At 38.0% G+C, this 12,485-nt stretch overlaps 1 protein-coding gene across 1 annotated transcript in view; it reads left to right on the top strand.

Moving 5' to 3' along the window:
- LOC133537521 (uncharacterized) overlaps window positions 1-1,224 on the top strand; it is a 44,907-nt gene extending 43,683 nt beyond the window's left edge. The window contains exon 4 of the mRNA XM_061878612.1: window positions 299-1,224. Within this exon, the coding sequence (XP_061734596.1) occupies window positions 299-435 (137 nt within the window). The 3' untranslated portion in view covers window positions 436-1,224. The remainder of the gene's footprint in view (window positions 1-298) is intronic.
- The last annotated feature ends 11,261 nt before the right edge of the window (window positions 1,225-12,485 follow it).

Genomic DNA, 12,485 nt, shown 5'->3' with positions numbered 1-12,485 from the left:
TGGCTGTGTTTCGGTTGCTAAAGGCAGCTGCAATCCACCAACAGCATTCTTCTTTATAATCTCTATTATTACAGAGATGTCCAAAATACTGCGTAATTATTATTTAGTCCGCTCCAACCAATAACGTCACGTGCACGCGTCAACATAAAGCGGCCGTATTGGCATGTGTTGTAATGTTAATATTTCATCATTGATATATAAACTATCAGACTGCGTGGTCGCCATTAGTGGGTTTCAGTAGGCCTTTAAAGGAGTAAAGAAATGAAAGGAGTCCGCTCAGTCTCAGGCGTCCCGACAGACTCCAGCGCCAGTAACGGCACGTGCAGCGCGGAGCCCACCTTACCGCCCCTCAGCCCCGTGGAGGTGAAGGCGGCCTCCACCATCCAGACCCATTTCAGAAAGTTCCAGCAGAAGAAGCAAAAGAACGGCAAGTAGATGCCCGAAGACTAGATGGCGCTCGTGGTGCAGCCGTGTTGGACGTGGCCAGTTTCATACTCCATATTTTATTAAAGCTGATAACTTAGCTTAGCGTGGTCATGTTTGGTAAAAGCATTCTGTCATCATGTTGTGATTTCCCAGGAATGTAGACTCATAAAACGTATTTGTTTTGTTTACTTCCCTATGTCTCCCCGGAAGTCCCGCCCCCTCTCGGCTAAAGTCATCAGTAACACCCCTTAGCCAGCCGCCACAATATCTACCTCAGGGGTCACCAACGTGGTGCCCGCGGGCACCAGGTAGCCCGTAAGGACCAGATGAGTCGCCAGCTGGCCTGTTCTAAAAATAGCTCAAATAGCAGCACTTACCAGTGAGCTGACTCAATTTTTTCAATTTTGTTCATTTACTAGCAGGCTGGTCTCGCTTTGCTCGACATTTTTAATTCTAAGAGAGACAAAACTCAAATAGAATTTGAAAATCCAAGAAAATATTTTTAAAGACTTAGGTCTTCACTTGTTTAAATAAATTCGTTTATTTTTTTACTTTGCTTCTTATAACTTTCAGAAAGACAATTTTAGAGAAAAAATACAACCTTAAAAATGATTTTAGGATTTTTAAACACATATACCTTTTTACCTTTTAAATTCCTCTTCTTTCCTGACAATTTAAATCAATGTTCAAGTATTTTATTTATTTATTTGTAAAGAGTAATAAATACATTTTAATTTAATTCTTCATTTTAGCTTCTGTTTTTTCGACGAAGAATAATTGTGAAATATTTCTTCAAACTTATGATTAAAATTAAAAAATAAATATTCTGGCAAATCTAGAAAATCTGTAGAATCAAATTTAAATCTTATTTCAAAGTCTTTTGAATTTCTTTTACAATTTTTGTTCTGGAAAATCTAGAAGAAATAATGATTTGTCTTTGTTAGAAATATAGCTTGGTCCAATTTGTTATATATTCTAAAAAAAAGTGCAGATTGGATTTTGACCTATTTAAAACATGTCATCAAAATTCTAAAATTAATCTTAATCAGGAAAAATTACTAATGATGTCCCATAAATTATTTTTTAATTTTTTTTTCAAAAAGATTCGAATTAGCTAGTTTTTCTATTCATTTTTTTCGGTTGAATTTTGAATTTTAAAGAGTCGAAATAAAAGATAAACTATGTTTTAAAATTTCATTTTAATTTTTTTCGTGTTTTTTCCATCCATCCATCCATTTTCTACCGCTTATTCCCTTTTGGGGCCGCGGGGGGCGTGTCATCACAATTCTAAAAAAAATCTTAATCAGGAAAAATTACTAATGACGTTCCATAAATTTTTTTTTTTTTCCAAAAATATTCGAATGAGCTAGTTTTTCTTTTCTTTTTTTCGGTTGAATTTTTTAATTTTAAAGAGTCTAAATTGAAGATAAACTATGTTTCAAAATTAATTTTTTCCTTTTTTTTTAATGTTTTCTCCTCTTCTAAACTGTTCAATTAAGTGTTTTTTTTCATCATTTATTCTCTACAAAAAACCTTCCGTAGAAGGAAGAAAATGTACGACGGAACGACAGACAGAAATACCCATTTTTTAAAATATATTTATCTGTTTTTATATATATTTATTGTGAGAAATCATTAAGATGATCAGTGTTTCCACAAAGATAAATATCAATAATTATTAATAATAACATAGAGTTAAAGGTAAATTGAGCAAATTCGGCTTTTTTTTGGCAATTTATTTAAGTGTGTATCAAACTGGTAGCCCTTCGCATTAATCAGTACCCAAGAAGTACCTCTTGGTTTCAAACAGGTTGGTGACCCCTGATATGTATCATATTACTGTAAATTCGATGTATTGTCTGTTTCTTTTAAAATATCATACTTAAAAGTGAATTATGTTTCCCAAATAAATGCAGAAAATGATGACTTAAATGTGTGGGAGAATATTTTCTTGACAGTATAGCCCCCTCTAGCGGTAAGACCCTGGTGTTACAGCTTGTTTACTTTCAATGATGGTTAACCAAACAGGTGTTTTTCCTGTTCCTTGAGATGTATGCAATTCTTGTCAAACAGGTCAAATGTCATTCAGCTGCATGTATGTCACTATCCAGAACATACATCCATTTTCTACTGCTTGTCCCTTCGGGGAGCCTATCTCATCTGCAAACGGGCTGTACTATACTGCACAATAAAAAAAAAAATAAAAAAAATCACAATATTATTTTCTTAACAAAAGTCAACGATAAGTACCACTGTAGTTGCCTTTAATGGATGACTGTACCTTTTAGGCCCTAGAAAATGCTTATAGGCCTACTGAAATGAGATTTTCTTATTTAAACGGGGATAGCAGGTCCATTCTGTGTCATACTTGATCATTTCCCGATGTTGCCCTATTTTTGCTAAAAGGATTTAGAACAGAACATCGACGATAAAGTTTGCATCTTTTGGTCGCTAATAAAATAGCCTTGCTTGTACCGGAAGTAGCAGACGATGTGCGGTAGACGTCACGGGTTGTGCAGCTCCTCACATCCGAACATTGTTTAAAATCATGGCCATCAGCAGCTAGAGCGATTCGGACCGAAAAAGCGACAATTTCCCCATTAATTTGAGCGAAGTTGAAAGATCCGTGGATGAGGAAAGTGAGAGTGAAGGACTACAAGAAGAAGAAAAAAAGACGAGGGCAGTGGGAGGGATTCAGATGTTATTAGACACATTTACAAGTGTAGCCGAGTGTCCCGGGTTCGCCTATACAGTATGAAGTGAAGTGAATTATATTTATATAGCGCTTTACATAGTGAAACCCAATACCTAAGTTACATTTAAACCAGTGTTTGTGGCACTGGGAGCAGGTGGGTAAAGTGCCTTGCCCAAGGACACAACGACAGTGACTAGGATGGCGGAAGCGGGAATTGAACCTGCAACCCTCAAGTTGCTGGTACGGCCGCTCTACCAACCGAGCTATGCCGCCCGTGTACTTATATAATAAAATGATAAACGGGAGACATTAGAGCCGGTCCAGTAGCCACCGCTTCTTTAATGTGATTTCCTTTACACCTGTCTCTCCACAGCCCCACACCCTAAGTCTCAGCCCAACGGCGACTCTGAAAGGACAAAACTCCTCCTCCTCCTCCTCACACTCTGTGTTAACTTGGGACACCCTGAACTGTTTGTTACACTAGGATAATTCTGGAAAATCCCTTATCTGCTTAATGTGTTACTAGTGTTTTAGTGAGATTATATGGTTGTACCTAAAGTCGAAGGAGTGTGGCGACTCCCAGTGTCTCCGTGGAAAGCCACGTTTCTCGATGAGGCAAGGCAACCGGGCTGAGAATTCATTTCCCCCCCCCATCCTCCACGGTGTAAGCATCAAACGGCCGGGGGCGGCCGTTGGGAGGAGGCAAGAGAGTCCGCAGCTGCAGGAAGAATGACGCAAACTCTCCGCTCATGTCTACGGTAAGAGCAGACTTATTGCCACCATTTTCTCACCGAAACCTGTCGGTTGACATGTGGTCGAGATCCATGTTCGCTTGACCGCTCTGTTCCATAGTAAAGCTTCACCGTCATCTTTCGGGAATGTAAACAAGATAACACCGGCTGTGTTTGTGTTGCTAAAGGCGGCCGCAATACACCGCTTCCCACCTACATCATTCTTCTTTGACGTCTCCATTATTAATCGAACAAATTGCAAAAGATTCAGCAACTCAGATGTCCAGAATACTGTGTAATTATGCGATGAAAAGAGACTTATAGCTGTGAACGGTGCTGGAACAAAACGTCCTCTACAATGCGTGACGTCATCATACCGAGACGTTTTAGCATGATACTTCCGCGCGAAATTTAAAATTGCAATTTAGTAAACTAAAAAGGCCGTATTGTCATGTGTTGCAATGTTAATATTTCATCATTGATATATAAACTATCAGACTGCGTGGTCGCTAGTAGTTCACTTGCCATGGTAATTCAACTGTAATTTATCCATCCATCCATTTCCTACCGCTTGTCCCTTTTGGGGTGGCAGGGGTGCTGGAGCCTATCTCAGCTGCAATCAGGCGGTACTATCCTGCACAAAAAAATAAAAAATAAAAATCACAATATTTTCTTGACAAAAGTCAACGATAAGTACCGCTGTAATTCCATTTAATGAATTACTGTACCTTTTGGGCCCTAGAAAGTGCTTTAAAAAGTTAGTCCAGTAAGTATTTGAAGTAATAATGTAATAATAATTTGTGTTTAAACTGCATGAAGTGTCATGAGGCTTGTCGCCATCTAGTGGTCGATAAAGGAAAAGGCACAAAATTAAAAGGAACATTTTTTAACATGTCATGGTAATTCAACTGCAATGTTAAGTCTCGTCTTAAGACCCACTTTTATTCTTTGGCTTTTAACACTACGTGAGTTGTGTGGTCCTCTGTTGTCCTCTGTGTTTTTTATACACTTTGATTTCTATTTTACTGTTTTAATTGATTTTACCCTTTAAAATAGTGTTTAATCATATTTGTTTTTATATTGTTTTTATTGGTTTTATATTTATTCATTTTTTGTTTTTATTCAGTCATTGGTGGATCATAATATATATATATATATACTTTTTTTATTTTATTTTATTTATTTATTTATTTTTACAATTGTTTTTAACATGGCTGTGCAGCACTTTGGAAACCTTATTGTTGTTTAAATGTGCTATATAAATAAAGTGGATTGGATTGGATGTATATACTTTTTTAAAGGAATTAAAAATAATTAAATGTACGAAATAATTAATTAAAATAGATCAAATTTACACTTTACATGTCCAGTATATTCTTAATAATTAATTGCATTGAAAGTGAACATTTGCAAAGTACCATAGATCAGTGGTCCCCAACCACCGGGCCGCAGAATAATTTTTTATAAATGTTTATTTAAAAAAAAAAAAAAAAAAGAATATATATATATATATATATATATACTTTTTTTTATTTTATTTTATTTATTTATTTTTACAATTGTTTTTAACATGGCTGTGCAGCACTTTGGAAACGTTATTGTTGTTTAAATGTGCTATATAAATAAAGTGGATTGGATTGGATGTATATACTTTTTTAAAGGAATTAAAAATAATTAAATGTACGATATAATTAATTAAAATAGATAACATTTACACTTTACATGTCCAGTATATTCTTAATAATTAATTGCATTAAAAGTGAACATTTGCAAAGTACCATAGATCAGTGGTCCCCAACCACCGGGCCGCAGAATAATTTTTTATAAATTTTTATTTAAAAAAAAAAAAAAAAAAAAAAAAAAAAGAATATATATATATATATATATTAAAATTAAATCAACATAAAAAACACAATATACACTTACAATAAGTGGAGCAACCACAAAAACCTACCATTTTCATGACAAAAACGTCCCATTTTAATGACTAAGGAGAAAGAAAAAAAAAAAAAAAAAAAAGGACCCTCCCCCCTCCCGGGCCGCGGGACAAATTATTAAGCGTTGACCGATTTGTGGTTACAAAAAGGTTGGGGACCACTGCCTTAGATAATACATCCATGGAACGCATATAAGACGTTTAAAAATAAATTTGCATTAAATTATACATGCATGACCTGGTATTAAAAAAGTATTTGGTATTAACCTGCAAAGACACAACACAATAAACAATATCATCACAGTTCATAAAAAGATAGCTTTATTGCACAAGGTGTCGAGTCCTTTTTTCAAAAATGTTTTTCCTTTATTTTCATAGAAAAAAGAAAATGTCGAGTTAAACACAAGCAGTTGCAAATCGAAGCAAACGTTTGCCCGTCAGATTTTAAATTAAGGAGCAATTTTTTTTAGCGTTTTTCTTTTCATCAACCCTCTTTTTCGGCATTTGCCACGCACCGACATCCGAACATGCAAATGCTTCCGTCCTCAAGTGGGTTTCCAAACCAAACAACGGGTGACAAAGTCAAAAATAAATAAAGTAATGCAACTAAAAGTAATGTAGTTGTGCCAGGTCCACTCCGACATATTTCAGTAAATCAAGATAAAGCAATTTCTGTATAATTTCTATATATATTTTTTCAAAAGTTTTTTTTTTTTTTATTTTTTTTTTTAAGTCCTCTGCTGTTTCATTACAATAACTTCTGTTTACAGTTTACATTGTGCCCTGGTTTCTAGTGAAGATGTTGAAAATAGTACTCATTAATACAAAAACACTTTCCTATGTACACAAGTTTTTTGAGTATGGAATAGAAATGATGCAGAGTGAGGAGGGTCTGTGATTGGGCAAACAATTGAGAATACAATTGTTGTTAAAGGTTTGGACACATTTCCCAACGACCACCCAAAAACAAAGCAAAAAAACAACAACAAAAAAAAGATGAACAGTTAGATGGGCAAAACATCTTGAAATTGGTGCATAAATAAAAAGGAATCATAAGCCGGAGGTGTTTAAACACATTAAGGAAATCAGATGACATCATACATGTGTTATCTTTTTGGATGTTTTTTTTTAAGGCAAAAATATGTATTCAAAGACAAAGCTTTGTGGGGAATATCTCAAACTGGGACACATTTTGGACGCCCCAAAATACTGTGGTGTGTTTTTCCTACTAAAACTCAAAGGCTCCCCCTGCTTTTTAGACATGTAAATACTTTCAAGCCACTGTGGCCAAAAGCTGGACCGATATATGTGTATGTATGTCTATATATATATATATATATATATATATATATATATATATATATATATATATATATAAATATATATATATATATATATATTTACACATATGTGTGTATATATATATATATATACATACATATATATATATATACATACAAACACATATGTGTGTGTATATATATATATATATATATACATTCATGTATACATATATGTGTATGTATATATATATGCTATATATACATATATATAGACATACATATATACATACATACATATATGTGTGTATATATATATATATATATAAATAGATAAACAGATATCTATAAATAGATAAACAGATCTATAAATATATCTGCATACATATATGCATATATATACATACATGCATACAAACATTATATATATATATATATATATATATATATATATATATATATATATATATATATATATATATATATATATACACATACATACATATATACATGTATACATATATGTGTATATATATATGCTATATGCATGTATATATGCAGATCTATAAATATATCTGCATAAATATATGCATATATATACATACATACACATATATATATATATATATATATAAACATATATACACATACATATATATATGAACTTACATACACATATATACATATGATCATACACCCACATATATTTAAAGATATATATTTATATATGAACATATATACACATATATATATATTTCCATACTTTATACATACATGTATACATATACAAATACATGTGTTTATGTACATACATATATAGATACATATACATATATACAGTGTATATATATACACACATATATGAACATATATACACATACGTGTATATATCTTTATATACATACATATACAGATACATACATATATAGATACATATACATATATAAAACAGTATATATATATGTATACATGTACACATATAAACACATACATACATAAATATATATACATATACACACACACACATTATATATATATATATATATCAACATATACATATAGATATATATATATATTTTTTCATGTAGGGTATACAGTGGTTAAGACCAAAGGTTCTTTGCAATTCTCAAAACAATGTAATGACCCGATGTCCTTGAATGCATCCCGCGTTCTCGCCTGTGCTATATGCTTGCTGAACAATTTTTTCTTTTAGGAAAAATATTGATCGTCATGTATTTTCTTAACATGTAAATCTGCCTGTCCTGTATTGACGTCCAAAGCCTGCCTACAAGACGACACATTCTAAGTTGTTTTGGGGAGAAATCAGGTTTAAATTAGGGTCAGTCCAGTACATAATAATACTATTTTCTGTTTCGAACACGTTTTTCAAATACTTTTAATTACGAGTGGTGCTTTAATACATTTGTTACGCACTCGTTTTATGTTTTAATTCATGGATGTTTCACGAGCAGGCAGAAACCAGCAAAAGTAACACAGGGATGGGTACCTCGCACATCTGGAATCGTTACGGTGCCAATTCCTGGGACCCGGGAAATAGGTGCCATTTTTTGGTGCTTGAAAATGTGTTTGAAATAATAAATGTAAAATTGTTTATTACAAATATCTTTGTTTTATTTGCCAGTGAGCTGATCATTCTAACTGTGCTGCCCAGTTAGTAGATCTTGTTTTCTTACACTTCTAAGGCTCATTTGCACGTATTAAGTACCAGATTTTGCATGCAGTTGCAACTCCAAAACATGAGATGGCAGTAGTGTATCAGCTGCAGTGTGTTGTTTAGCTTACAAGCAGTCTTTGCCTTTAAGGTGAATGTGTCATTCTTTGCAGTGTTGAAATCCATCCATCCATCCATTTTCTACCGCTTGTCCCATTCGGGATAGCGGGGGGTGCTGGAGCCTATCTCAGCTGCATTAGGGCGGAAGGCGGCGTACACCCTGGACAAGTCGCCACCACATCACAGGGCCAACACAGATAGACAGACAACATTTACACACTAGGGAACATCCATCCATCCATCCATCCGTCCATCCATTTTCTACCGCTTGTCCCGTTCGGGATAGCTGGGGGTGCTGAAACCTATCTCAGCTGCATTCGAGCGGAAGGCGTGTACACCCTGGACAAGTCGCCACCTCATCGCAGGGCCAACACAGATAGACAGACAACATTCACACTCACATTCACACACTAGGAACATCCATCCATTTATCCATTTTCTACCGCTTGTTCCTTTTTGGGGTGGCGGGGGGTGCTGGAACCCATCTCATCTACAATCGGGGGGAAGGCAGTGTACACCCTGGACAAGTCGCTAGCTACCTCATCGCAGGGCCAACACAGATAGACAGACAACATTCACACACTAGGGAACATCTATCCATCCATTTTCTACCGCTTGTTCCGTTCAGGATAGCGGGGGGTGCTGGAGCCTATTTCAGCTGCATTCGGGCGGAAGGTGTCGTACACCCTGGACAAGGCGCCACCTCATTGCAGGGCCAACGCAAATAGACAACATTCACACACTAGGAACATCCATCCATTCATTTTCTACCGCTTGTCCCTTTTTGAGGTGGCAGGGGGTGCTGGAGCCTATCTCAGCTGCATTTGGGCGGAAGGCGGGGTGCAGCCTGGACAAGTCGCCACCTCATCGCAGGGCCAACACAGATAGACAGACAAAATTTACACACAAGGAACATCCATCCATCCATTTTCTACTGCTTGTTCCTTTTTGGGGTGGCGGGGGGTGCTGGAACCCATCTCAGCTGCATTCGGGCGGAAGGCAGCGTACACCGTGGACAAGTCACCACCTCATCGCAGGGCCAACACAGATAGACAGACAACATTCACACACTAGGGAACATCCATCCATCCATCCATCTTCTACCACTTGTCCCGTTCAGGATAGCGGAGGGTGCTGGAGCTTATCTCAGCTGCATTCGGGCGGAAGGCGGATTACACCCTGGACAAGTCGCCCTCATCATAGGGCCAACACAGATAGACAACATTTACACACTAGGGAACATCCATCCATTTCCTACCGCTTGTCCCGTTCAGGGTAGCGGGGGGTGCTGGAGCCTATTTCAGCTGCATTCGGGCGGAAGGTGTCGTACACCCTGGACAAGTCGCCACCTCATTGCATGGGCCAACGCAAATAGACAACATTCACACAATAGGAACATCCATCCATCCATTTTCTACCGCTTGTCTCTTTTTGGGGTGGCGGGGAGGTGCTGGGGCCTATCTCAGCTGCATTCGGGCGGAAGGTGGCGTACACCCTGGACAAGTCGCCACCTAATCACAGGGCCAACGCAAATAGACAACATTCACACTCACATTCACACACTAGGAACATCCATCCATCCATTTTCTACGGCTTGTTCCTTTTTGGAGTGGCGGGGGTGGTGCTGGAACCCATTTCAACTGCATTCGGGCAGAAGGCAGTGTACACCGTGGACAAGTCACCACCTCATTGTAAGCCAACACAGATAGACAGACAACATTCACACACTAGGGAACATCCATCCATCCATTTCCTACCGCTTGTCCCGTTTAGGATAGCGGGGGTTGCTGTAGCCTATCTCAGCTGCATTCGGGCGGAAGGCAGGGTACACCCTGGACAAGTCGTCACCTCATCACAGGGCCAACACAGATAGACAGACAACATTTGCACACTAGGAACATCCATCTATCCATCCATTTTTTACCGCCTGTCCCTTTTTGGGGCTGAGGGGGTGTGCTGTAGCCTATCTCAGCTGCATTCGGGCGGAAGGCGGAGTACACCCTGGACAAGTCGCCACCTCATCGCAGGGCCAACGCAAATAGACAACATTCACACTCACATTCACACACTAGGAACATCCATCCATATTCTACCGCTTGTCCCTTTTTGGGGTCGCGGGGGATGCTGGAGCCTATCTCAGCTGTATTCGGGCGGAAGGCAGGGTACACCCTGGACAAGTCGCCACCTCATCGCAGGGCCACCAACACAGATAGACAAACAACATTCACACACTAGGAACATCCATCCATATTCTACCGCTTGTCCCTTTTTGGGGTCGCGGGGGATGCTGGAGCCTATCTCAGCTGTATTCGGGCGGAAGGCGGGGTACACCCTGGACAAGTCGCCACCTCATCGCAGGGCCAACGCAAATAGACAACATTCACACACTAGGAACATCCATCCATATTCTACCGCTTGTCCCTTTTTGGGGTCGCGGGGGATGCTGGAGCCTATCTCAGCTGTATTCGGGCGGAAGGCAGGGTACACCCTGGACAAGTCGCCACCTCATCACAGGGCCAACACAGATAGACAGACAACAATCACACACTAGGAACATGTCTATGGCAAATCCAATATAAATTAGCATGGAGCAGGCATATTTTGAAACGCAGAGGCCTACTTTTTTTAATCAGGCATACTTGTGAATTATATATTTATATAGCGCTTTTCTCTAGTGACTCAAAGCGCTTTACATAGTGAAACACAATATCTAAGTTACATTTAAACCAGTGTGGGTGGCACTGGGAGCAGGTGGGTAAAGTGTCTTGCCCAAGGACACAACGGCATTGACTAGGATGGCGGAAGCGGGAATCGAACCTGCAACCCTCAAGTTGCTGGCACGGCTGCTCAACCAACCGAGCTAAACCGCCCCTTTGTTGGCATAGACAATTGCAACATCACTTAGAGGCATTTCCGGCTGAGTCCGCCATTAGTACTTCTGGAGTGCTTGTTTCCCCGCCAAGTGCTGGAGCCGGTGTCGAGGTTGCAAACTGGACCTGACGTCACTGTTTAATTTAATTTGACATGAATCGACACCCGGTAGTAAAAAAATACTGAATCCGGTACCCATCCCTACTGTTGTGGACTTTTTTTTTTTTTTTTTAAAGGCAAGATGTTAATAGCAGAAGCCAAACTGTTGTCTTGTCAAGTGTGGAATCATAAAGAGAAACCTGACGTGTGTCTCTGTCAGGTGAGTTGTGGAAAAATACCACATTTTAGAACAGGCTCACTCACTCACTTACTTACTGTACGTTTGTTTGGACTCTTTTCTGTCTTTTCCAACACCAAGCTTCATTTCTACCTAGCAACACAATCTCACACTACAACCAAACTGTGCTTTTTTTTTTCTTTTCCCCCCCCCCCACTTCCTGAAAATGACATACAGTGGGGCAAAAAAGTATTTAGTCAGCCACAGATTCACTTAAAATGATGACAGAGGTCTGTCATTTTCATCATAGGAACACTTCAACTGTGAGAGACAGAATGTGAAAAAAAAAATCCAGAAATTCACATTGTAGGAATTTTAAATAATTTATTTGTAAATTATGGTGGAAAATAAGTATTAGGTCAACCATTCAAAGCTCTCACTGATGGCTCAAAATCTCACGATACATGGCCCCATTCA

Source organism: Nerophis ophidion, linkage group LG18 (genome assembly GCF_033978795.1).
Source record: "Nerophis ophidion isolate RoL-2023_Sa linkage group LG18, RoL_Noph_v1.0, whole genome shotgun sequence".
NCBI lineage: Eukaryota > Metazoa > Chordata > Actinopteri > Syngnathiformes > Syngnathidae > Nerophis > Nerophis ophidion.
The sequence above is the reverse complement of the archived record's forward strand: the minus strand, read 5'-3'. Positions and strand labels throughout refer to the sequence as shown.